General features: G+C 42.1%; 1 protein-coding gene across 1 annotated transcript in view; it reads left to right on the top strand.

Annotated features, from left to right (window-relative positions):
* Positions 1 to 27,421, top strand: part of srcin1b (SRC kinase signaling inhibitor 1b) — a 104,533-nt gene extending 77,112 nt beyond the window's left edge. The window contains exons 4-19 of the mRNA XM_073489970.1: positions 161 to 362; positions 3,905 to 4,034; positions 5,721 to 5,892; positions 12,472 to 13,409; positions 13,730 to 13,819; positions 14,459 to 14,499; positions 17,506 to 17,666; positions 17,779 to 17,954; positions 18,209 to 18,339; positions 19,614 to 19,761; positions 20,540 to 20,837; positions 21,125 to 21,470; positions 21,561 to 21,718; positions 24,362 to 24,505; positions 24,626 to 24,727; positions 27,269 to 27,421. Coding sequence (XP_073346071.1) covers positions 161 to 362; positions 3,905 to 4,034; positions 5,721 to 5,892; positions 12,472 to 13,409; positions 13,730 to 13,819; positions 14,459 to 14,499; positions 17,506 to 17,666; positions 17,779 to 17,954; positions 18,209 to 18,339; positions 19,614 to 19,761; positions 20,540 to 20,837; positions 21,125 to 21,470; positions 21,561 to 21,718; positions 24,362 to 24,505; positions 24,626 to 24,727; positions 27,269 to 27,421 — 3,390 coding nt within the window. The remainder of the gene's footprint in view (positions 1 to 160; positions 363 to 3,904; positions 4,035 to 5,720; positions 5,893 to 12,471; positions 13,410 to 13,729; positions 13,820 to 14,458; positions 14,500 to 17,505; positions 17,667 to 17,778; positions 17,955 to 18,208; positions 18,340 to 19,613; positions 19,762 to 20,539; positions 20,838 to 21,124; positions 21,471 to 21,560; positions 21,719 to 24,361; positions 24,506 to 24,625; positions 24,728 to 27,268) is intronic.
* Positions 27,422 to 27,707: the final 286 nt, after the last annotated feature.

Below are 27,707 nucleotides of genomic sequence, written 5' to 3'. Positions count from 1 at the left end.
CAGTAGCTTACACACCTAGATTGTATTGCACCAATGACTCTCAATATGCACACAGGAAGAGAAAAGGAGGCCATCACGGCAGGATCAAATCCCTCACCATCAACTGTTCTCTCTCTTTACCCGTTTTTCCTCTCCTAACTTCTTATCTTGTGTCTTGCAGACTCGCACGCCACGTGTGACACGACTCAGCCCAACACAACCGGCTCTCGCTGACCAGGCCAGCAGGGTATCCTTCGCGTCAGCTGAACATCTAGAGACCATGTCGGAGCCTGATATCCCCATCGGCTTTAACCGGATGAACCGGCTTCGCCAGAGCCTGCCGCTGGCTCGCTCATCCAGCCAGGCAAAGCTGCGGGCGCCAGGTCAGACCAGCATCTTTAAGGGAAAAAAAATCTACACTGTTACTTATGACCTTCACTGAGACACCATATGGGTCCATCTGTCAGATCAGCTACAGTAGAAGCCTGCCGAGAATCACTCAAACCCTTCAAGTACAACATATTAACAAATGCAAGAGTTAGCTAGGATATTAGGTTTCAGTTCTATATCGTCGTCTATTAAGATTTCTGGGAACTCATCTAGGACCTGCCAGTTCATGTCTAAATTTTCATGAAAAAATTCATGTAAATACTTCATGCGGCCTTGCAAAATCCTGTAGCTGTCCTCCAAAACCTTTTTTAGTTATGATTTATTGAAGTTTATTGAAGGGCCTCTGAGCTACATTTAAAAAAAGTCATAACTTAAAAATGAATGAAGTTTTTACATGATTTTTTAGGGAAAAACCACACCATGAGTTGTGAATCCCTGAGTGATTTGGTAAAAGTGAAAATGCCTCAACAACTATTGGAAGGATTGCCATTAAGTTCGGCAGTCACTTTCAGTGTCTTAAATTTGATGATTCTCTAACATTTCCTCGAGCGCCACAGAGCTTCTTAAACATTTTAAAAAAACATACACCTTGAAACTAATAACGTGTACTTTAGCACCACTGTTTAATGCTAATCAGCAAATGATCAAGATGTAGGTAAGCAGGTATCAACAGTACCTGCTTAACATCAGCGTTAAGATTATCAGTGTGAGCATGTTAGCATACTGATGTTAGCATTCAGCTCAAAGCACTACTCTGTACACAGAGCCCGTCTGTCGACTCTTAAACCGCTTCCTGAAGCACTTACTATTCCTTTTTAATTTCTCAATGTGCTGCAGCTGCCTTTAAAGTACATAATGTGGCATGCAGTAAACAACTGCGACTTCCTACCTTTCACTTTGAGTCTCTCGCTCAAACATCGTAGTGCAAAATTTGAAGTAATAACAAAATGTATGCGATTTGGAACACAGCTTTCATCTGTGTGCTCTCTGCATCCTTCAGGGGATTGTGGGTAAGAATAGCCAGACAAGCATGCCGGCTTGCATACTGCAAATTGTGACTGGATGCAGTAGGACATCTAGATATTTTTGGATTTCTGCATTTGACGTAGGATTTACTGGGACATCTTTTTCTGGCATCTTGACGAGTATGGTAGGATGAATATTGGAACGCAGGCTTGGTCTTGTTAGTCGATACAGCTAAACTAGAATTTTCAACAAAACTTTATTAATCATGACCTCTGCTGACACTCTGGAAGCTTCATCTAACTCACCTGCAGAGCAGCAGCTCCTCACAGCACTCCTATAACAGCCTCATGTCATGTTGTTTTTACACATTTCACCTGCAAGACTCACACTGCAGTTTCGGCAGTAGAGGAAATGGTTTGACACAACTTCCTGAGTCACGCTGCTCTCTCCTCCTTCTCCATCACTTGTCTCTATCACAGTGAGATTGTTGTGATACAGTGTCGTGTAGAAAAGCTGCCATGTTGGTTTCCCGTGTCGCTCCGAGAACAATGAGACTGTGAAACAAAAGGCCAGTGATTCGACTGATAACATTCAGCGCTCTGAAGCAGTGGCTTTTCAACTGATGATTCAATTCATCCACTTTTAGAGGGCAGCTCAAGTTAATGTTCCCTCATTTTCACTATCAGCCTTGATGACTGTGGATATCTCCGGTCTAGTGACATCACTTTGATTGACAAGTTGGGAGCCAATCGCACACTGGACGTGCTCATGCATGAAAACTATTAATCTTCTTTGATGTTTTTGACAAGACACATTAGTTGTGACTGTAAAGCAGCGTCCTCTCTCAGGGAATCACTTATTTGAGTCGACTGAAGGCATCAAGTGTTAGTAAACCTGACGTAACCCTCTGAGTGTCGAGTCAAAGTCAGACTTCGGTCCACTGCCTATATGAACGCTAAATATAAACAGAGCTGTCTAATGCTTCCAAATGATGCTGCCAAGCTGCCTGTCGTCTTTGATTAATGGCTTTTGCGAAAACGAAATCATCTGCTGCTTTAAAGTATCTATCTCACATACGAGGAGGAGGAGGAGGAGGAGGCAGGAGTTATAAAATCAAAATGCAACCAATGATTGATTGTAAATCTTGGCAGAGCATCTGTTAAGAATTTCTCATTTTTCTGCAGCAGCAGAATGTTGAAGCTTTAGTAATAATATATCCATGTAGAATACTATAAATTTGTGTCAGCGTATGGCAATTTAAATGTGTCATGTAACCACACAAAGCTAAAAATAGCTATTTTTTGTTTTTTTAAATGGAAAAGGTTTTAAGCAACATGTGCCACATTTTCTTTGGTGTTTAAACTGTCCTGTAAGACATCTATCACTCGACACTGGTGATATTTTACACTTGCAGCTTCCAGGTGGATGATAATTATGTGTTGTTTCATGAGGCTTTATATGTGGAGGTGTGATACAATCCACGGCACACATCAGAGTGAAGAATGATGTTGGTTAGCAGAAGTTACAAGAAATACTTTCGATTCATGTTCCAACACCTCAAAATTTCCATCAATCTGTAACCTGAGATGGTGTTAGATATGGACCACATGTGAGGCTGAGATAGCATCTTAAAAAGTAACTTGACTAAATTCACTTTTTTGTGCCGGTAAATTATCTTTACAGTTAAGGCAGGGCAATATATTATATTTACATGATATCATGATAAATGTTGTCTTTTCTGGTTTTAAAGGTTGCATTACAGTAAAGTGATGTACCTGTTTACTTGTTCTAATGCTTATCTTTACACACTTTGTCTTTATATCCACATTACTGATGATTATTCATCAAAAATCTCAACGTGCAAGATGTAAACTAGATGGCAACGTCCCTCCAACACTTCCCAATAAGCAAGCGCTCCCCATACTACATCTTTCCAATGTAGCTTTTGTCTGTATGTGTGCTATCCAGGTCATGCTAGTGTCATGCAGGTGTTGGCAGCAGCCAAAAAAACCCATAATTTAGCAGTGTTGAAATATTTTGGATCTCGGAGAAAAGGCGAGTCAACTCACAAACCGCATGCCATATCCACCACAAGCCCCTGAATTAAATCGTGGCAGACGTGATTGTGATTGTGGTATGTATATATATATATAATATCATATTGTGATGAAACTGGGGATTTAAACCTGTAGTAAATACAAAAATCAACTGTCAGCAGCAAGTTTGGAGTTTTATTTTGCAAAGAAGAAAAATTGAGAGCATGCAAACAGGAGGAGTAGAAGTTGTAGTGGTGAGGGGAAACGTGAGCCAATTTGCACCACATTAAAACAAGTGTTATGCATGTAACTATGGTTCTGTGAATCCTGAATGACTGCCAGATATGTTTAGTGTTAAAATGGCTGAAATGTGTGAGAAATGGGTTTTATTGAGTTGATTCTTCTCCACTCTCAGCTGGCACAGAGACGCTGATATTTTGAGGTGAAAATTGTCCCTCCACTCTCTGTTTTCATCACCACCCCTTTAACCATCTTGGATCTCCCTCATTGCTCCTCCCCATCCATAAATGCAGGGATCTTGTTCCTCCAGCTTGGAGAGGAGACTCGCAGGGTGCACCTGACCCACGAGCTGACCAGCCTGGACACTCTGAGGGCCCTCATTGTGCACATGTTCCCCCAGAGGCTCACCATGGCCATGCTCAGGTACGCCTGGATTACATGAAACACATAAATTGTAAATACACAAGTTATTGTTTACATGCTCATTGATTGGCCTAGATGTTTGTGAACATCTTCAGTGCTGTACTGCAGGTTTTATCAATCAGTCGCAAGGTGAGCAGTTTAAGTGACACATTGAAATTTCTTCCTGAGGCACAGAAATAAAAATAATAACTTTTATAAACAGACGGAGAATGAAAGCAGGAAAGAATCAAACAAGGAGGTGAAAATCAATAAAGCCAAAGCAGCTGTGAAATAGCATCTTTCAGCTCACAAGTGAATATCCATAAAATCTCATCTTTAGAGTCAAGGCTTAAAAATCATGAAATGATTTTTTAAAGTAAAGCTGGAATGTGAACGTTTCTCTTGTTTGTGAGAGGAAATATAAACTGTAATACATCCCTGACTCCGAAAAAGTAGGGAAGCTGTAGGTAGGTAAAATTGTAGGTTGTAAATTTGTCACAAAAATCTGCACTCATACAGCTTTGCTATGGATGTAATCTGTCCCTTTACAGCAATCAATATTTGAGAGGATCCATTTTGCTGTTAATTTGTATTCAACCTAGGACGTGGAAGCTAGAAAGCTAAGCTAACTAGCGGTGGAGCAAGTGGAAGGTACATAGCATAGCTTGGTAACTTCAGCACTGATCAACCCGAGGTGTTACTGTTTGTTTATTATTACCCGGCCTAACTGAATATATGTAACAGGATTATGTACTTACACAAAAAAAGGTGTAATTAGATTACAGATACATTCATTAAAAAACAAGATTGCTAACGGGATTACAGTATTTTACAGAAAACACACTCATTATTAAGCTTAAATCAAAGTTATCTTATTTATATTTATTTTTCTTGTCTATTTTTGCATATGTTTGGTATTGAGGTATTCCAAAAGTAATTTAAAGTAATCAAATTACATTACTTTCATATTGTGATACTTCTACTACTACTAAGTAACCCCCCCAACCCTGGTTATTTCAACACCTGCTGAGTCATCTGCAGTCCCTGCACACTTGCAGTGATCGATACACATTATACAAAGGAGGAGGGCCGGGTTAGTGTTAGTTGGCCTCCTTCCATGGCTGCAGATGTGGAGCTGGCAAACAACCAGACTGTAAAGCTCCCAGCAACAGGTAGTCTGTGACCTCAGCTCTTATCAGAGTAAGTAGTAGTAAGTGCTCGAATCAGAGATGGGAGCAGCACGGGGTGCTATCACTGCAGTGAAAACAAATACCATCGTTTTCGTATTGAAAATGAACTTCAGTTTGACTTTAAAGCTCAGACGTAATGTTAAACTGTTAAACAAGTTTGTATACGAGACAAAATCAATATTCAGTCATTTTCATCAAGGTATTAATTCTAGATTATCTGTTTAATCTGCTCTGAAACTGCTCTGCGATACATTCAGTTCACATTGTTATTGTCAGCAGGACTCTCTAAACTCACACTCAGTGAATATTACACTTCTGATGAGTTCAATATGAGACAGATTCTCTCATTACAGGCGCTTCATGCAGTTAAAGAGGCTCCTGATTCCTCTCTTAGTCTGTAAATGAATGTATATCACTGATTATTAGGGGGTAATAGCTGCTGAAATTGTCTTTGCATCTAATCTTTATCAGCATTTTGATTATTTCTGTTTTTGTTTTGATGACTATTGATGTTCAGGTCTCCCAGCACGGCTCTGCTGATCAAAGATGAAACCCGTAACGTCTTCTACGAGCTGGAGGACCCGCGGGACGTTCAGGACCGCTGCGTAATTAAGATTTACTGCAAAGAGCCCATCTACGGCACCTACCCTGGACACCACAACCCACACCTGGCTAATGGAGACCTGCGGGTGAGTGTTTGTGCTCGTGTGTGCACATATTTAGTGTCATTTTATTCAGCCACCTTTGTGTGAGTGCAAATTTGATTCAGCACAGTTCCTTAGAGAAGAAAAAGGTGAGCTGTTGTTCAGTATTCCTGACTCTTCACCCATATGAGTTGTGTAGTATTTCAATGCTGAAATGCCAAGAAAAGGATCCTCCTTCAGTCACAGTCACCTTTTCCTTCATCACCGATTCATTCTGCTGTCTTATGACTCACAGATTAAAGAGCGAGACAAACACTTGTGTCTTTCTGGCGGCGGCAGATAGCAACCAACCACATCATCCATTTTTTGTAATTCGCCTTGAAAATTGTTATATATTCTGACCCACACCAGCAGCCTTCTCCCACGTCACACTGATATTATATCCGTGTGTTTACAAACACTATTTTGCATTACATAATACGTCCAAGCAGAAGTCGGCTGAGAGCGTACGAGTGAGTCATGTGACCTTACTCCAGCAGTACTGCTCTTGGACCAGCGCCAGTCCTTCACATCATTGGTGCTGACTCGACTGGATGCCGACAGCCTGTAAAATAGCATAAACACCAGTCGGGGCTGATAGACTGCTATCCAGTTCATCTGAGGACCGGGTCATGGTGGGAGAGTGGGATCAGCGCAGTAAAAGTATTGGCAAATGGAAAATGTACTGCACTTAATAAAAAAGGCTTCGAAACTAGTCACCTGAATGCATGAGGACACACACATGCACGTGGTCGGCAGTGGAGGTGCAGTTCAAGCTGTTAATGTGGTTCATGGATATTTTTAAATGTAAAGGTAACCAATCACCATAAATTTTGTATTTCACTCTTTTACAATGCTGTGCTTATGCTCTGCTTAGGTTTAGACACAGTACCAGTTGGTTAGGGTAAGAACAACATCGTGGTTTGACTTAAAATATCTATTATGGTCGCCACGATCACGAATGGAGATGGTCCGACTTCCTGTCAAAAAACCCAACCCTGCTTATTTAACATCACTTTTACCAGAGGTTTAATGCTACACGGGTTTAGAGCAGCAGAACTGCAGCCAATGATTATTGTCATTTTATGTTTAATCTGCTATATTTCCTTTGATTAATCATTTGGGTCCATAAGGTAAAACAAGTTTATTTGTATATAACCACTCAGACACGAGGCTTTTCCAAATGCTTTACGGGGGCATAGAAAAACATTAAAAAATAAGATATTAAGATAATACTAAACCTGCATTTAAAAGACAATAAAAACTAAAAAAGCAACACACAAATAAAGATTAAAAAGAAATTACAAACTATGTTTTAGTTTAAAACCCAGATATTTAGTTTACAATGACTCATAACAGAAAAACAGCAAACAAATGACTTGAAACCAGCGGTTACAAAACTGAGGAAATTATGTGTTTGGCCTGAATAATAATTATATCACTCTCTGGGCTGTGAAGCTATAATTTTATTCAATTACAATGAATTTTTGTGCAATCCATCTGCGCTGCATGTGTCCTCATCACTCCCACAACAACAATAAACAACAATTTATAGCAAAAACAGGCCGTCGATCGGTCATCACTTATTATGAGCTATACTTGTACTACTGTTGTGTAAGAAAACATTTTCAACTCTGCTGTGCTTCTCCGTCTGTTTTGGTTCATTTTGGAAGACTGTCAATCAAACTCAGGTTCGGACTAAACAGGCGTTGCAGTGCTGTGTTTAGGTCATATTTGTTTATTTCAGCAACTCCTCATTAAAAAGTGAGTGGAATATAGAAACCACACATTAACTATGCCCTCCAGTAAAATACAAGTCTCTAATAATAACACATGATAATGCTCATCATCGGTGAATTTCTTCTTGAGCTATTTGTGTCAGCAGAGAGCATGAATACACAAAAAGGTGAAGTGCTGCACGACTTGTTGTCAGTCTCAGGAGTTTTATTTTCCCCGGGTGGGTCTGTGTTGTACTGATGATGCAGGAGGACATCATAGAAACTGACCCATCAATCAGCATGTTTGAATCCATTGTTCAGAAAAGTTTTGGTATCCCTGACTATTCTAAAACATGTTGATGTTTATTTTTCGGGTGATCAACTTTTTGGTGACTCAACTAAGTTGTTTCAGCGCTGGGTAGCCCTCTTGGCATGTAGATGCAGGTGGTAGCAACAATGTTTTGAAATGACTTTAAAGGAGTGCTTTTTTTATTCTCCTCCTTTATCTTCGTAGTGGGGTTATGGGGTTAAAATCGATCAAAATGAGTTTTCCATTTTGCTCATTGAAAGCTGGATTTCCAACCTCACCTACTTGCGCAAATCCAGTGTGTGTCTGAAGAAAACAAAACACCTCAAAGATGACACAGTCATCGTCAGAGTATTTTGCCTGCAGGTGCATTTTTTACCCTGTCAACAATGCTGCAGTCAGAGGTACAGGAGAAACAAAACTGGAAAATCCTCTTGCTTTCTGGATCGGTGTGGCAGCATTTTTTTGTGGCCACGCCAAGTTATGTCAGCAAAGAACACATCGTCGGCAGAAAAACTGTGAGGATTCGACAGTTGCTTAATAATGCCACTCTCAGTAACATGAGGCAGGAGCAGCCTGGTGAACAGCTTCTGGAGCGTGTGAGTTAATTGAAATGGTTGAGAATACGACTTTGTTTTGAATTGTATCATTGGATAATTGGGAAAAGTGGAGTATTTTTGTTACTTTGTAAACAGAACTGAATGATATGAAACTGGACTGAACTATAACGAATATTGTTTTTTCTTTTCAAGTAACTCATTGCTCTCATATAACCTTTGAAAATTGAACTGTTGGTGTGGTTGAGTTTATTTAAATTTAGAGTTTTGCTTAAAGAAACATGGATAAGGAGAATCCTGACCCCAAGGACTAGGGCTAGTTAAAAGAATTTCAATACTGATACCTTGATTTAGTTTTTTTTACCAATTTTATGAAGTCTGTTTTAAAAATAGATTACATTACACAGACACATGGTCAGCCCCATCTCTAGGCGTAACCTTGTATTTTTCCTGCATGCCTGAGGGCGCACTCACACGAGGAAATCCGTACAGTCAAAGTTGATGGACAGTGTTCACCTGCTGTCAAACTTTTGATATGAAGATGCAGATGTGGAGATGCTGCTTACATAAACCCAGACGCAGATTCAAAAGATGCACTACTCGTTTATGTATATTTGTATCTAAACAACTGTATATATGTTCTGTTATTTATGTAGCATGAAGGAGTTTACAAACTTCCATTTCGTTATGCAACTCTGTGTTGTATAATGACGAATAATGTACTTTGTACTTTAATAATAACTCCTTAATTAATGCCCAGGTGACACCCCTACTTTGTATCCCCCTTAACTGTTCAGTAGCTTATCTGAATTCATCAATCAGCTGCTGGCAGAGTGAACATCAGCCTGATTAGCATGATTACTAATGCTGTATGCATTTGGTTGCAGCTGTAGCAAAGTAAACCATTACCAATACACAGACAGAGTGCCGGATGTCTTTCAGTTTTGCCCTGTTAGTGTTTTCGGTGCATTTTGTTGCCGTCTAATTACACTGTGATTATGGAAATGAGAGAGCGGTAATTTAAAGAGTTAGAGAATGCTGCTTTTATGGAATAAAATAAATTATAAACCAGATAAATTACATTACAGAAAAGCAGACATATGCAGCACGCACGCTGTGAAAAATGAATCTGCATGTTAAATAGCCGAGGTGATGTGAGTGCTCTCGACGGCACGGCATTTTTGACACATTTGTCGTTTTCGTTGCCGTCAATCAAACACCCCTGGGGCCTTTTGTTTACATGCTCATGTGTGTGATTGCTTTTCAGCCTGCCAGTGTTTGTGTGCTATTCACAGCTGCCTGCTAATGTTTTAGAGGTCAACTGTTAGTCTCTCTCACGGGATCGTCTTCAGGTTGCGCCCATAGCTCTGAAACCTTCCTAGCATTTTACAGCCTTATCAAAACGGCTGGCTTACCTTGAGTTTTATGTGTGTCAGGTACATTGCTGCCTCTGCCAATATCAAGGTGAACGGCGAGGACATGTGTGTGTGTGTATGAGCTTATTGAACCCCAGCCAGCAGAGCCAAGATTATTCCATGATTGCACACCACAAAAGCATGACCGGGATTACTGAAGTCCATCTGAGCTGGCAACTGGCGGACAGGAAGTGGTTAAGGATGAGATTGATTGGCAGATTTTCCTCAGCGGGAGGCCACATTTGAATGACGCCATGGGACGAACCTTTTGGGGATGTGTACCTGCGATAGACGTGTTGTGACTTCAGGGGGTCTTGGAGGTGGAGTGAAATGTCTTTATGTCTTCAGCTCGGCTAAATGATGGTGTCGATACAAGGCTGTTGCTAAGATACAAGATGGAACATGATGACACTAGAGTCATTAGTCTGCTGCGAGGCTGTCCACAGGGTGTTGTTGTCAGAGACCTAAGGGTTATTATGTAGAAATATTGGTTTTTCACTTTGCATCGTCTTCAGAAGATAGCTATGTGCATCACAAGCAATTACAGTGTTTTCCTCTTTTGTGTTTCCTCGGTGTATCTATAACTCTTAGCTGGTGTCCTCTGACGCAGGGCTTTCACTTACACTCTGCTGCTCTGCTCCGCATTGTTTTGCCTTTCTGTCTGACATTTGGGATTGATGCCAAAAGATAATCCCTTCATACTCAGTCCATCAATAAGCTATCAAGTGCAACTTAAAACGCACTTAGGGGGGGCAATTTAGAGTCTTTCCTGTCAATCTTGAAACAGCATCTATAAATCGCTGTAAAATGTTACAGTAAACTGCGACATTAAGATTTTTTTAATGGCTAGTTTTTCGGTCATTTGTCAAATTTTGTTATTTCTAAAAATAGCAAATCTCATACAATTTCAAGAGGAAACTGAACCTACATGTCTAATTTACCTACAAAAATCTGCATATGACTGCAGATATCTGTAGGCATAGAACAAAAGTTTGCTCAGTGTTTTGGTTATTTTTATTTCAGTTTTTCAGGGCAATTTTTCGTTTCGTTTCTCCCAAAGTACAACAGGTCTCTGCTACATCTTTACAGAGACCTGTTTCTGCTACATCTTTACAGAGACCTGTCTCCACCACATCTTTAGAGAGGCCTGTATATACGACATCTTTACAGAGGCCTGTCTGTCCGACATCTTTACAGAGGCCTGTCTGTACGACATTTTTACAGAGACCTGGCTCCACCACATCTTTACAGAGACCTGTCTGTCCGACATCTTTACAGAGACCTGTCTGTACGACATCTTTACAGAGACCTGTCTCCACCACATCTTACCAGAGGCCTGTATATACGACATCTTTACAGAGGCCTGTCTGTACGACATCTTTACAGAGGCCTGTCTGTACGACATCTTTACAGAGGCCTGTCTGTATGACATCTTTACAGAGACCTGTCTCCACCACATCTTTACAGAGACCCGTCTCCACCACATCTTTACAGAGACCCGTCTCCACCACATCTTTACAGAGACCCGTCTCCACCACATCTTTACAGAGACCTGTCTCCACCACATCGTTACAGAGACCCATCTCCACCACATCTTTACAGAGGCCTGTCTCCACCACCATCAAGCTGTTGTACTCAACAGGTAGACCATGCTCCGGGCCACCAGAGCACAGGACTGCAGCTGGAAAAGAAGAGGTGGACTCAAACGCAGTTTAAAACAGATGGACAATGTTAACCTGATGTCGAACTTTTAATATGAAGATACCGACAGTATTATTTTCACCATGTTGCTGCTGCTGTTTACATTTAATCTGACACCAAAGAAATGCACTAGGAGTTTATGTTTATATCTATGTAAATGACTGTATATATGTTTTGTTTATGTAATATGAAGTCACTGACTTTCATTTTATAATGCAACCTGAAATAAACCCTAAAATAAACTTGAATGAATTGCTTGAATCTCCTCATGATATAAATTGTCCATTGGCTTAAGGCTTTAAACACTGGTAAGCTTACAATAGGACTTAAACAACAATAGAAGATAATTGGACTGTGTTACATCTTTTCAGTTCCATCCAGTCACATTGTTCAACAGTTCCTTTGTTAGCAACACATCTTGCTTGTGTTTTATAAATAATTCTTTGTAAGCAGCAAACCCTCTGTGGGGCTTTGGACACTTCATCCATCCATAACTGTTTAATTTACTGTTAAACTATACTTCCCTGTTAACTTGTGTGCCCTCACAGTTGGGGAAGAAAATAATTATCTCGTTGGTTTGTAGATGAAAGGAGCTGTGAGAGTGATCAAAGTTTGATTTATTACTGCTGAAACTATTGGCTGTTACAGACCCAAATCATCACTGTTGCAAAGCTCCATGTTCTCTGTTAAAAAGATCTTTTAATAAGCTCGTTGTCATCAATACATTTTTCTCATCCCACAGAATGTGAAAACGAGAGGGATCATTTTCTAATTTAAAAAACCCGATTAATTTTACTCTTAGGTCAAATTTTTTTCCGAGTTAGGAATGATTTCCTGCTCTGTGATACTATCTCAGTTCTATATCTGTTGTTTTTATTTATTCATAGAGGGAGATGGTTTATGCACCACAGGACTCTCCACCCAACCGCCGCCTCAGTAACCCACCGATGTCTTCCCAGCATTCATCGTCCTCTGCGTCCCCTCAAGCCTCACCGTCCCGCGCTCGCCTCCTCTACAGCGGTGGCAGGCCTTCTTCCTACGCAGGGCCGCCCCACCACACCCACTCCCTGCCGCACCCGCACTCCCAGTCCCACCACTCCTCTCCCCACCAGCAACCACAGCTCCACCAGCCCCATCACACCCAGCAGGCCTTCGTCGCCTCCTCCAGCGCCATCCTGGAGCGCAGGGACGTGAAGCCTGACGATGAAGTGGGGGGGTCCAGGAGCATGGTGCTGCTGCGGGGAGACGAACGTGGGGGAGGGGGGATCTATGCGGATCCCTACTCTCTGGGTCCAGACCCAAGTCGGCTGAGTCTGGCAGGAGGTCCTCACTCCCCTCTACCAGCCAGAGCAGACCCTTATGGCTCCTTATACCGCCGTGGAGGAGGAGGAGGGGGAGGTGGAGGAGGGGGAGGTGCTGGATCAATGCGTTCACTCACCTCCTATACAGCAGCTGCTTTACAAGGAGAGCTAATGGAATCTGGTGCTCTCTACAGACCAGGAGGACCGCTTTATAATGATGCCTATGCTGCGTCCATGTTGGCGATGGGGCTGCGGGTGCCACCTCCTTCTTCCCCACAGAAGATACCCGAGATGAGGGATTCGTACGGAGGCACCATGCCCGGGCGGGGCTCCCCTGGGAGGCAGAGTTTGAGAAGGGACTCAGTGACCTCATCAGTGTTTGGGGACAGTCCCAAAGCCCGGGGCCAGGGCTCAGGGCTGGGTCTGACCTCAGAGCAGCTCTGCTTGATGGCCGGTCCTGGAGGGGAGGGAGGCAGCGCTGGAGGCTTCGGATCTCCTCTGTTAGGAAATGAAACAGAGACCAGGTAGGAGGGCGTCAACACATACAGTGTGTCTGCATGCATGCTGTTATTCATGAGTATGATGAGTATGACTGTGATATGCATATGTTTAGTACGATGTATATATTTACTCCCTGTAGATACATGTTTAGCACAACACAACAATATTTATCCATCCAAAAGTTGGGACGCTTTGTAGAACGTAAGTAAAAACAGAATGCGATGATTTGGACTTAAGAGGAGAACTCACAGGGAGACCTTTTATAGTATTCAGTATGAATTATGTAAAAAACATGTCCGACATCTGTTCTGAGTATTGTGTGTGTCTATGGTGTGTGGTTCAGGGAGCGTATGGAGGCCATGGAGAAGCAGATAGCAAGTCTGACCGGGCTACTGCAGAGAGTTCTGAGCAGAGCGCCTGAGGCAGAAAGCCCGTAAGACATACACACATGCACACGCACACACATGTGTACAAAATGTATGTAAATTACATTTTGGCATATATGTCACATATATAATTATTAATATTCATATATTAATATACATATATTCTCTCAATATTTCATATTTGATTATATGAACCTATATCTCCATGTAATAATCATATATTGTCTTATAGGTGAGATACGACAGCATCAGTCTTGATATAGGGCATATATGTCATATATTGCTCTTCCGTATGGGTTGTGTATTTATTTTTGGCTGCATGTTTTTCTGTCATTAATGTCAAAGGCCAAGATTTACCCAAAATGGTTGCCAATGGCAACCTTGTAACTGTTCCTGTCGAGTCCTGTTAAGCAACACAGCACCTGTCAGTGATTCATTCAGTGGTTCACGTACAAAATCTTAATTTACTGCCAACTACTGTTGATCATGTAGGGAAGAGTGAATAACGAGAGAGGGATTTCAGACTCAAACACACACATGCACACAAACACCAGGAAGTATGTCATGAATGAAGTCGCGAGCAGCACATATATTTCCCACATTTTCCACCATATATCAGCAGCTTCTCAGTAGCTGAGTCGATAGTGTGTTCTGGCTCTAAGTACTTTAACACTTGCCTCTTCCAGGGAGAAGATTGAGTCAGCCAGCGACTGCTCGGGAACTGACAGTAAGTGCACACCACCAAAAAAAAAAAAAGACAAACTGTTTCCTATCACTGGCTGTCACTGCTCCCCACTGCTGCCTGTTTGATAGCCACATAAATTGGCTCTTCTTCCACTCACGGAGCTGCCGCTATTTCATTTTCTCTGCATAATTCTTAAAGTGCCTCATATGTGATTGTAATGGCTGACTCTGCAAGCTTCTTCGTACTGTATGTGCCGGCTTTTGCTGCTGTGTAACTGGTGCTCATGCTTCTTGTTTTAGCTGGACGAACTAAAAAAAAGAAAGGTAGCTATGTGAAATGTCTGGTACCTGTTCCCTCGTCTACCCCCCGTGTCCTCAGCTTCCAAAAGTGTGTTTGTGTGTGTTGTCTTGAAGGACCCAGCTAGCTCTCAGCTGGTGTCCTTCACTTATTGCTTGTTTTCTGTCGTCTGGAATAAGAAATCATTCGAGTTACATTCATTCTGAAACAAAAACATGTTGTTTTGTTAAGGTTTTCCTGCTCGTTTTGTTCACTCCGACTGAGTTATTTTTAGTAGCCAGACATGTTCTGTGTTCAAACAGTCCAGTGTGCTTTTGAAAATATGTCGGCACTCTTAAAAAATAATTGGCTGTGCTCACACCTCTTCAATAATGAAATATAAAACCGCTGCAGCCACAGACATGCTGATGACTGCATGTTTTGAAAGCTGAATAAGGGCAACATGATGTGATTTCTTTTGATAATGTTCAGTTTGAGTCGCTGGTTCTCAGAAGTATTCAAAAGGAAGAGATTTTACATTTTTAATTATTTTTTTCTTGTTATCTGATTGTGCATAAACATTCAAAATATTTCATCTTATGTCATATTAAAGCTAAGCCTTGATATTTTAAATCTGTTTCAACTTAAAATTGACTTTTCTGTGGACTGCTTTTATTTATTAACATTTATTTCTGCTATCATTTCAGTAAAACTTTAAAGACCTGTTATCTCAGCCCTTTATGTTGCTATTGTTCTCCTGTTAAGATCAAATTTCAGTCAAATAGGGCTGCAACTGACTATAATTTTCTGTATCGATTAATCTGCTGGTTATTTTAGCGATTGATAGTTTAGTCTATGAAATGTCAAACTATTGTGAACAATGCTCATCACAGTGTGATGAGCATTGTTCACAATAGTTTGAGCTCAAAGTCTGTCTTCAGATTGCTCCATTTGCCCAACCAACAGTCTAAAAACCCAAAGACTCTCTGTGTGCTGTAATAAATGACAAAGAGAAGCAGCAAAATCTGAAAGCCCAGTTCAGACCAAAGATTTATGACGAGACGAAACCGTTTTAGAGCATTGCAGGGAAAAATTGCACTGTCTGAGCTTAAGATGGCAAACACCAGTGTGGTTCTAGGTAAGGCACATCATCTGTATATCTTATATACAGCTGTAAAAACGTCATCAGTTTTCCGTGTACGGTTTTTCATCCGATAGAAAAACGTTATGCGCAGAAACCTTGCAAAGTGAGTCCGATTAGAAATTCCTATTTGTAGACAAAAAGTGTCGTCAGGAAGTGAAAATGATCTTCTTGAGCAAAGATTTTAAAAAAAAGTACGTCCATCCAATCCTGAAAACAAGACAAGAGCGAGGAGAGTTTCACCTGCTGATAAAGGAGCTGCAAAATTACCTGATCGCTTCCAGGTGTATTTCAGGATGTCAGCGGTCCAGTTTGATATGCTGCTAGCTACACTGGAACCACACATTCAGAAGAAGATCGCTAATTTTCACGAAGCAGTTGATCCTGAACAGCGTCCGTGACACACGCACAGCACGTTAGGAAAGGATGCAAAACAAACCCTGAAAATCAAACCTGTCCCAAAGAAATATCTGACGGACGAAAGCTTTGGAGCCGGTGTGTAAACATGACTGACACAACATGGGATCGTATTTACTTTTAAACGTGCATTGTGAGTGGTTGTAAGTTTCAACTCGTCTCACAGTGAATCTTTGGTCTGAACAGGGCTTCACATTTAAGAAGCACAACCAGCAAATGAAACCATTAATCAACTGTCAAAGTACTTGCTGATTAATTTTATTTTCCTTCAACAAATTGATTAATCGACTTTCGGTTGCAGCTCACAAACTGTTATCTTGCAGTTAAAATCAGACACTCCTCCTATTAATCTGAAGCGGTGATGCAGCAGAAAGTCTTTTGGGCGACTGTGAGGAGTTTCAGAGGTGTTGCTGACTGTGCCTGTCAGACGCTCCTTTAAAGCTGTCTTTAATTATGGTGAATTATGGTGAAAAAACCTGCAAAGCGGTCAGAGTTTCTAGGACACACACTGCAGCTGAAGTAGGAATCCGTCACCTCGTCTGCAGAGGTGTCGGCACTGTGGTGTTGGAGACTATCGGTAAAAGTCTTGGTCTGGTGGCGACACAGGAGTCCAGAAAGTGTCCTTAAAATGCAACTCTTCTATCTGTTATAGATGGATTGTCTCATAGTTAACTTCCCTTTGTCTCATTCTGCATGATGCGTGTGACTCAACTCCCTAATTACTGTCAGAGCAAAGCATTCATTGTCATTTCAAAGGAGTTGGAAACACTCATACATTCAGGCTGTCTGAGGACTCTTTTATAATGAGAGCTACTTGGATTCAGTGAAATGCTGTTTTTCACTACTGACCCTGTTTGTCCCCATGCTGTTTGTCATTGTTAAGTCTACATAAGACTGTAATCTCCACCCTTGACCTGCAGCACAGATAGAACTTGTCCTGAATTGAATTAAAATCCTGGAGCAACCAATCGTCTGCATGCATTCAGCCAGTCAAATTGTTTTTCTATTGGATGGACGTCTGAGGTCATGAGAGTCAAACCTTTGGAGATTTGGCTTCTAAAGAGTCAAAGTTTCTCTCATGCTCTGTGTCCTTTTCCCTCAAGCATTTGATTTGCGAATAGCATTTTGGGACAACTTCTGTCAGTTCTGCTGTGCTCTAAACGAAGCTGAGAGAGAACGTTCTCTGGATTTAAGTCCTGCTTTCTGTCGGGCAGCTTTGACACCGTCGGCTCCTTTGGCCCTGATGCCACCTCCGCCCTCGGGGGCCCACCAGCCTGTGACAGTGTCCCGTCTGCAGATGCAGCTCCACCTACAGGGCCTGCAGCAGAACACCAACGCACTGCGCAAACAGCTGTCGCAGCTACGCAACATGCAAGTGAGTGCACGCAGAGTCGTGGATTTGCTGGTTTTCGAACGATTGCCTTTTTGGAGTCAGGAAAACTAAAATGACTGGCAGGTAATATTACCGATGTGTCTTTGTGTCCCAGCTGGAGAACCAGGACTCGGTCTTGTCCCTGCTGAGGCAGACGGAGTCGGAGCTGAGCCTCATGATGCTGGACGCCATGCGCACGCAGGAGGACCCACTCCAGAGACAGCGCCTCCTAGTGGAGGAGGAGAGACTCAAGTACCTCAACCAGGAGGAGTTGCTCATCCAACAGCTGCAGTGAGTTCAGAGCGAGAGATTTATGCAACAAGAACAAAAAATAAAGGGTCGTACCAAAGTGTGTCTGAAGAACCGAATATAGTAAACATCTTATTGAAAGTCTGGTGTGCTTCGTAATCTTGGTCACTTGTTTTCTGGTCAGATACTTCATGAATTAAGTCAGATTTTGCCAATTTTTCCCTCTTTTATTTTATCAATGTCCTACAGTTTGTCATCTTTATGCCATTGAATGATATGAATCTGGTCCTCCACAGTGATCTGGAGAAGTCCGTAGAGGAGCTTCAGAGGAACTCGTCAGTGAACCACGGCCTGGTGACGGAGCAGGATGTGGAGCAGAAGAGCAAAGAGCTGAGGATGCTGGGAGAGACGCTCACCGAGCTCAAGAGTGAGTATTGTGTGTTGAGATTAGTGTGATTACTGTGGCTTTTCTGGGGTTTCCGCTATTCATTTTGTCAGTTTGTTCAGCAGTCGATATGCTTCCCTCCTCCTCGCTGTCTGAGTGCTTTTTCCCTGAAATTGCAACAGATTTTTAGGGCAGCTGCTTTCAAAAACTACTGCCAGGCTTCTTCTCACTTTCCAACCCCCGATGTTGCCTCATTATACATAAGTATGTTTCTTTCTTTAAGGGATAAGTCTGGTGATATTGTCTGTGTTTCATATAGTCAACAAATCCAATGAAAAGACCAAAACTAACAAGAAAATGATCCTTTTAACAAGAATTGTGTGTATCACAGCCGGATATATCTTCTTACTCTGTGCCCTAGACCTCCACTGTTGTACAAAAGCTATTAGATCACAAGTTGCAAACAAAATCCCACACACTCTCAAGCTTGCAAAGGTACATTTATTTCCAAGGTTACGTCTAGTAGACAGAAATAAAGTGCCAGTATTTTTATCCAAGTAGTACTTCTAGTAGTCTTATTGTGGTCACTAAAGTAAAGATAAGTGTACTGAAATTACTTCAACTGCAGCACTGTAGTTGAAGTTTTGGGTCATAACTCAGGTTCTTGTTTTGCTAAAATGCTCTGTGTGTGTCACATCGATTTTAAGAAAAGTCACAGATGAATATTTATGAATTTTCTCAGACTTAAGTTGATATTCATGAAGTTTCAGGTTTAGCCTCTTGTCCTGCTGCTCTGACCCGTTAACTTCGTCTCTCCGTCTTGAATATTAACGAGGAATTCCAATGCTCGCGGGAGCCCCATTATAATAAGATACGGACTGACCACTGCCTGCTAGCATGTCCTCGTAGCGCCTACGGATGCATCACAGCATTTCACAGTCAGGTGGACAGATTTCAGTGTCCAACATCTTAAATACTGGCAGTGAATCGTCCACACGCCTACAGTCGAGCACAGATTTTGTTTTTGTTTCGTCCGGCATGCCCTTCCCTCTCTTTTTTCCAACCTCCACTGAATCCTCCTCCTAAATATGACAGGAAAATCCTGTAGCTTCAAATAGCTGCGACAGAAACAGCCTCCTGTCTTCCCTTCCTGTAATCCTCCCCCCTCCCTCCCTCTATACCTCCGTCAGTCTGTGCCTCCATTCTTCCACACATCATTATCTCAACACATCCCTCTGACATCTCTCTTAAATCCATCTGCCTATCATTCTTCCCCTGCTTATCCCCTCTTCTCTCTCTCCCTCCCTCCCATGCAGACCAGTTCCCCAGTCTGCAGAGTAAGATGCGGGTGGTGCTGAGGGTGGAGGTGGAGGCTGTTAAGTTTCTGAAAGAGGAGCCACACCGTCTGGACGCCCTGCTGAAGCGCTGCAACACCATGACTGATGCGCTCAGCACGCTCCGCAGGTATAGATATCAAACACAGTCTCAGTCTGCTTAGATAATGTCTGATTTTCTTATTAAAGCAGGTGAGCTCACAGCCTGTCCTGCTGTCGACGCTTTCATTGTGCCTTTCTGTGAGCCTGTCGTCAGAGTCATGCTGCTTTTAACAAACCTCACACTCATAAATACTGAAGAATAGGGGAATTGGGAATGGGAATCGTTTAATCATGTAAAGTCATACCTGAGTTTCAGTACGATAGCAAAATGATTCCTTACTTTTACATGTTTTAATGTTTGTATCTTTATTTGTTATATGCACTAGTACAAATACTTTAAAAGATAAGATGTAAACAAAGGTATTCACAATTAAAGTAAACAAATTACATTCACATTTATCTACATATAGTCAGATATACATGAGTTTAAAGTAAACAGAGCTTGTGCAGGAAATGTTCCATTTGATGATCATTTTTCACTGTTTGCTGACATTTTGAAAAGACTAAATGGTTTAAAAAGTAATCAGATTATTTCATGATGGAGATAACGCCCTGATGGCCGAGGGGTTTGAAACAGTGACCATGACTATCTTCAGTTTGAGACCTTTGTTGTTCCCCATCTCTCTCCAATCATCTCCTGTCATGGCTCTAATGTTGAGGCTTTTCGAGCCTAAATAAGAATTTCATTTGCAAAATCGTGTATTTTATCTTCTATTTTTTGTAGATTCTAGGTTGCTTCTCTAACACAGTGTAGGACATCATGGTGTCCTGTGTTGTAGTCTCTTGTATTCCTCCTATATGTACAGACAAGTCACAGAGGGTGTGTGGAAGAGCCCTGAAGACCTCTCCAGCCAATCACAGAAGAGAGCGGAGGACATGAGTCGCACCTCTGACCTGGACATCCTCAACAGTCCTCCTCTCAGCCTCACCGACCTGACCACCACCTCCGGCCTGGCCAACTGGATGCCCGTGTCCGTCAGCGACGCCGACACCTCTGGCCCCGAGCAGGACATCCAGCCTTCGATGGGCTTCAGAAACCGAGTCCTCGACGAGCTGCCGAGTCGGCGTCCGGCTGATAAGTCTGTGTCGGCCGAAGTCAGACTGGTAATCAGCTGCTGATTATGTGAATCTTTCTTCATTTTCTGATCATACAGCTGTGAACAATCTAAGGCTAAATGCACATTATTATGTCAGGATGAGCCAGATGGCAAATGTCCATTCACATTTAAAACTGAATCTAAAGGTGCTTAATTTTCTTTTTGAGACCAGCAGGTGAGGTTTTATTAGCGAAAACAGAGCATGAATGTGTCTTAATTATGTTTTTCCAGCTCAGCCTGTTTGCTGTTTGCATGCTGCAGCTCCTCATCTGTCTATATCTGTATATGTGTCAGGCGGCAGAGCGGGACTGGGAGGAGAAGCGTGCCAGCTTGACCCAGTTCAGCGCCCAGGACATCAACCGCCTGCTGGAAGAGACCCAAGCTGAGCTGATGAAGGCCATCCCAGATCTGGACTTCGCTGCCAGGCACATCAACAAGCCTGCAGTGCCCCCCAAGCCCCTGATCACCATCCCAATAACCTCCACCACGGCTACTTCTCCCGCAGCTGGGACCACTGGCAGCACAGCCACAACCACCACCTCCACCACCACACCCAGCAGCGACCAGCAGCCTGGCAAAGTGCAGCTGGCGGCCCAGAAGCTGAACAGTTTGGAGGGGGCTGGTTCACATCGAGGGTCGGGTGAGTTTTTTACGACCATCTGTGCTCTAAACTCTGTTTATTCATCTTGTTATACAGTTGGTTTAAACTTGTTGTCCTTGTTGTTTACAGTGGATCTCAATGTGGCAAGGTATCGTACTGAGAAACCCTCCAAGTCTCCACCTCCACCCCCACCTCGCCGAAGCTTCCCGTCGGCACACGGCCTCACCACCAACCGCACCGGAGAGGTCATCGTCACCAACAAGAATCTGAAGGTGAGATTCAGAACTGTTTTAAGGCGAGCCCGAGGGGGAGGAAGTCACACTCATGATGAGCATTTCAATGTTAAATGAAGTGAAGCGATGACTTATTACCATGCAAACATAATATCCTGAGCAGGGTCCAAAATGAACTTTTAATGGCTGATATTCACAGCCCTAAAATATTTTTCGACCGGCCATAAATCATTAAGTCATTAAAAATTCTCACACATACTCTCGGCATATACTTGCAGACTCTCTTTGCATTTAGTGTTAGGGTTGGTCTAATTACTGATATATGTGGCTATCAGAAATTGCCTGCTTGTTTCTTTCTGGGCGATTTTTGTCATTTCATTTTACTAATTGAATGGTCTGCCTCTGAAGAACAAGCGAGAGCTGCTGCTCAGTGTGGGGGCAGAGTAGTATCACATCTAATTTGCGAATTAGGGGCTTATTTCATCCAAACAGGAGGTGAGTGTGGAAACGGTGGAAAGAATAACAAACAAGGTTTTGGTGAGTTTTGTTTTTGCATTAGTTAAGAATGCAATTAAGGTTGTCTTAGTTCGGTGCAAGAAAGAAACTTGAATTCATATTTTCTTTTTAATAAGGAAGGAATACTTTCTTGTATGAAATACATTTTTTTATTTTTTAGTTATTAGACCAGAAGAAGCTCAGAAAGTCTGTGAAACATACTGTGGCGCACACTTCTCCCAGCTGAAAATGGGGTGTGTGTATGTGTGGCAGTTGTGTTGGCGCGGAAATCTCAGGGATAGCCATTTGTTTGGCTGACAGTGGCCAGTCGGAAAATTTTAACATATCGTCCAACCCTTGTTAGTGTGAAATTCTCCTCTGTGGTACCCAGCTCAATTACCACCACCAGCTAGCTGGATAAAATAAGCATAACTGTAGCAACAGGGGACAGCGAGGGCCATTTATAAAATTGGGATACGATTATAGATGGTTATGTGTGGCACGTATCAGGTGCTGTGTTCTGGACCCTGATCTCGAAATGCCCTTAATTTGAGTAATTGGCAGCTAATCAGTAAAACAAAAGATATAATAAGTGTTCTTCACCCTGAAATTGAAATGAAAGTTAGGATTAGGAGTAAAATGTTCACATATCGGCAGACATACAAACTTAAAAAAGGATCCCTCAAATCTAACTCTTGAGATAAGGATATGTAATAGAGGCAGGATATTTCACAATTTAACAAACTTTAACTTTAAACTTTATTTTCTAAAGTGAAACAGTAAACTTCACTGAAAATTGAATAATTAAAGTTTACCCCGCGCAGATTTTTCTGCATTATAATCTCTCAAAAAGGTTGTCATATTGACAACATGTACACCAAAACCAATATATCTTAGTCAACATCAGCCTAAAAGAAAGCATTTCTTAATTAAAAGAGTCTACGGGTCCTGCTCCTGGAATGAAAGCTGTGTCAAAAAAAGCTTTGTCATTAAAACATTAAGCAGGTTTATGAGCGACTGAACCGCGGAGCCACTAGATAAACATCCAGCAGTTTTAATTAATATGACAGCGAGTGTCGCTGAGTGATGTGAGCAGAGCTGCTGCTGTTTTAATTCAGGTGAACCACACCTGTTTACTGCTGCTGTTGGTTTAAAGCTTCAGCGTTGTGTTAATGCAAATGCAGACGGTCCTGCAACAGCTGAAAATATTAGAGAAGCCATTTTAAGGATTTGAGTCAGGTGTTTAAGATACTCAGCTTGAAGTCTCGGTGGTGTTGTATGAAGGGATTCTGTGAGACGCGTTGGATTATGACCCACATATTAAGAAAGCTGCTCTCACATGTAAAACAGAGTGAGATCGCTGTTGGCTGGGGGCAGTTTTAGGTTTGGTTTTCAGGCACGAACAAACTGCTGCTGCTCTAAAGCCTCCCTAAAACCTTTTTCAAAAAAAGCTTTCTGTTGAAGCCCCACACACAATTCAGGCACGGTAATCTTCCTCGCTTTAGGCCCTGGGTAAAGAAGGACTGTTAGCAGTTGATGTTATATTTTCATCACGGTATAGATGCACGGATGGATTGACGAAGTTACACCTATCTGACGATAAATGAGTGTTTCCATTATCATATCTGCACATCACCGTTAGAACAAGCTGCTCCTTCTACCTCTGGCTAATCTGGAGTCGGTCCATTGTCCTGTGACCTTTACCGTCAATACACTCACAGCCCTGTGCTGATTGGATTGATTGTTGTTGCTGTGGAGCCATTGTTGGTAAACAGGATACACTGGAGAACATGAAGACCCTACAATAGGCTGCTAGCTTTTAGCTGAGGACCCTTGAATAGAGATCGAACCATCACTTAACCCCTGCCTCTGTTGACATCAAGGCTGAAACTCACCATTATTTAAATTTTTACCTCCACCAAAGAGATTATGTTTCGGCAGGATTACACAAAAGTTTAGGTGACTGGTATCTATGACTGAGTACAAAAGGGGACTATTGAGCCCTGGCAGAGGTATGCAGTCTACTAGTGCCCTTCTTCTTCTTGATTATGATTTCAATCATGCATTTGTTCAATAAAATGACCAAAAATGTGGTTTGATCAGGTACGGAGAGTCCAGGACCCAAAGATAAACAGTTTGCAAATTATCTTCTATTCAGTCTGGAGATTTTTTAACATCTTTATTTTTTATTTTCAGATGGAGGAAGATGGTGAGTTGCCTAAGACTCTGGTGAAGCTGAGGCGGACCCCGTCTGACACCCCTCGACCTGCCTCGACCCCGCCTGTGATCGCAGCGTCGGCCATCCAGGACGAGGACGATGAAGAGAAGATAATCGCTGAGTTAGAGGTACGTTTAGTTAATCTGTCAAACAGAGATTTTAAACGTATATTCCTGATTTGTGTTGCCCATATCAGTGTGATAACATGTCTCTGCCACGCTCTCTCATACAACAACCACGGATCAAAGATATTTCAGAGAACGCCTGTAAAAGATTGTAATAATCGATACTGCACCCTACCAAAGGCCGCACCCAACCCTGCCTGCACCTTTGGGTCCCTGGGCAGAAAGGTAAACGTCAACAACAACAGACCTCTCCGTCTGCCACGCCTGTGGACTGTGCTTCTACTTCCACTGACTCCCCTTACTGGCATCCTTTTTTATTCCCTTTTTTACTCAAACCTTTGTAACCACTAATACGCAAAGTATCAGCGCCTCTATACAGAGTAGAAGTGTGAACAAAGTGCATTTAAGTTGTAAAAACTGGGCTGGTAGAAAGCACAGATTTAGACGTTCATTCACTTTTCACCTTCTGTGTGAAAAGCGTTATATGCCTGACTCAAACTGTTAACCCACACAGTAGCTCTGGTAATGTCTGTTATCGGGAGTTTATAAGCCGTAGTTTTGCAGGTAAACACACCAACCTCTTGGGACACTCACGGTCTGATCTGGCGATATGAGGGCCAGATGAGTGTGTCTGGTACAGTGTTGCTATCTGGGCACGACTAAAAAATTCAAATAAAGGGTTAACTGAGTAGTAAATATACATCATTTACTGCAGGATATGGCCTTGAGTGTGGTTTCAGTTTCAGATGCTGTACTGAACTTCTCTTTCTAACCTTGTTAACAGTTCCTCTGCTGACTTTCCGCTCTGAACACAATATGATCTTTGTGTGTTTAATCCTCTCATCTGTGCTAATATACAACCTTGTAGTTGATACTGTGATGTGCAGTGAGTCATCGATCGAAGCCGATGATGTATTTAGTTTTTTCCCTACAGACTGTGAGCAGCGAGTGTACACCTTGACAGCTCCGGTGACACATTTAGCCGAGTAAAGAGGTCTTGTTTTTGTTGGAATTACCTCACAACGGCACCGAGCAGGTAGCTGTCAAAATAAAGGACAGCGACGGGGAGGGAGGGGGAGGGAAGGTGAGGGAGGGGATTTTAGGTTCAGAAACGTTTCTCTGAAAAAAGACCATTTTCTCAGATGGAGGTTTTTAAATTCAGATCCTGTTTTGATTCGCTGAAGGCGTTCAGGGCACCGTGCTGTGTTTAAAGTTCTTGCCAACAGGGATTAATGTCAGCTGAATAAAATAAAGTCTGATATTAGTTCCCATGGTAGAGAGTTTTCATTTTCAGTGTGCACACTGTTTACCAATTCATGAAAGGTTAACAAGCAAAACTGGACTCTTTTGGGACCGTAACGTTCCTGTTTTCTGTTTGTTTATCTGTGCAGTAAATAAATAAATTAAAATTAAAAAAGCAAACTTCTAAAAGGTCAAAACACAAAGAGAGAATCAAACAGTAACAACGAGCCACAGAGGCAAAAAGCCAAGAGGTTTTCTCATGAGGAGAAAACATCAGAAGAGCAACAAAACTGCAGACAAACTATTTTACAGAAGAAAAGGAAAAACAATCAAAGGACAATATGGAGACAAAGTAGAAATGAACATTCACTTGACTCCTGTAGGAGTCCATTTGCCCATTTTCTGGGAAATGTCTCATCCTTATTCCTCAGGGAAATACTGTACATTTCCTACACTCTGTCCATCCATTGTTTAAGAGCAGGAGGTTTCTTTTTATATCGTTTTCCAGTTATTGATGTTTTGTGGTCCAACCAGTAGAATTCAACAGAGACACTTCTGAACTCAACTTCTTCTTTTATTGATTTACGTTATAATATCTCGTTGTCTGTAAGAATCTCATTACGTAAAATTAAAATTAAAGCGTACGTTAGTGTTTTCACACGACCAGACGATTTGGGAATAAACACGTCTTAACACATTTTTTAAAAAGCTCTGGGTGAAAGATTACAAAATTGGTAGGGATTGAATTCAAGAGTCTAGGAGACGCTCTTGATTTAGTATTCGAAGTTCCTTAAGATCCCGAAGCGTATGCTTCCCTGTTTTGTAGTTGTGTAGAGACAGAATAATAAAGTAATATAGACGCTGAAGTAATCATTGAAGGCAAAGAGATTTTGAAATACATGCTCCAACATATCTCCAAACAGAAACACTGACTCTTTTTTAAGTCATCCAGCCAATCCTGGCCCTGTATTCAGCAAACACAAGAGTGATGTGGACACAGCCTCCAGTGCATAAACACTGAGAATTGACTTTGCAGTGAAATAGGCAACATCTTGTGTCCAGTGGGAACTGTAGACATTACATGATGTCTGGCAGCTGATTTTGGAAGGTGAACGTGCACATTGATTGTTTATGTGAAATGACACTCTCTGTATGTATCTTTGCCAAAAGCAGGTGAACAAAAATCAGAACATCATGTGGCCAAAAGTATGTGGACAAGATTAGTCTGGAGTTTTACTGTTTCCAAAATCACTGTCACTATGTGAAACAAAGACAACAACCTCCAAGCTAGCACCCTACACAGCAAAAACAGTTGTTAGCATTAGCCATTTTAATCCTAGGGCACGCCTCCCCACGTGCAAAACCAGTGTTTCCCAAAACTATTTTGCAGGGACATGTTCGCTGCATCCTGGGTTTAGCGCCGCCCGCGAAGATTGTGGGTTTGTTTTGTGCTTCTGTGACTGTAAAACAACCTTAATTCAGTTGAAAGTTCTGTTAATATCTCGTTCCTCTTGGCTCCCACAGAACAGCACTCACTCTCCGGGGCCGATGAAGGGCCCCACCGTCGCTGCCCGGCTCAAACACCTTCAACAAGGCAGCCTAGAGAGGCCCAAAACCCGCAAGCAGAAAGAGGATATCCCCAAAGTCCAGGGCCAGCAGCAGGTATTCCACTTCTAAAACCTCCACCTCTGACGCTCCGTCTGCCTCTGCCTCTCCTCTCTGCTGTCACTTCCGAGAAGTTTCCCCCTGCGACTTCTGCAACATGACACAAACTGTGTAGGCTCTACCAGCAGACAGAATGAGATTACACAAACACCAGAGGGGGAACTATCTACAGAAACCTTGATTTTTACCAGTTCTTGATGTGTGTTTTCAGTTACTGGATCTAACCTAGCTTGCTTAGAGATCAAGTTTTTGTCGTACGAGTATGTCGATGTTTTGATTTCCTGAGGAAGGTCTTGGT

The sequence above is a fragment of the Pagrus major genome, chromosome 20, assembly GCF_040436345.1.
Source record: "Pagrus major chromosome 20, Pma_NU_1.0".
Classification (NCBI taxonomy): Eukaryota; Metazoa; Chordata; class Actinopteri; order Spariformes; family Sparidae; genus Pagrus; species Pagrus major.
Note: the sequence above shows the minus strand (reverse complement) of the source record. Positions and strands in the feature narration are given on the sequence as shown.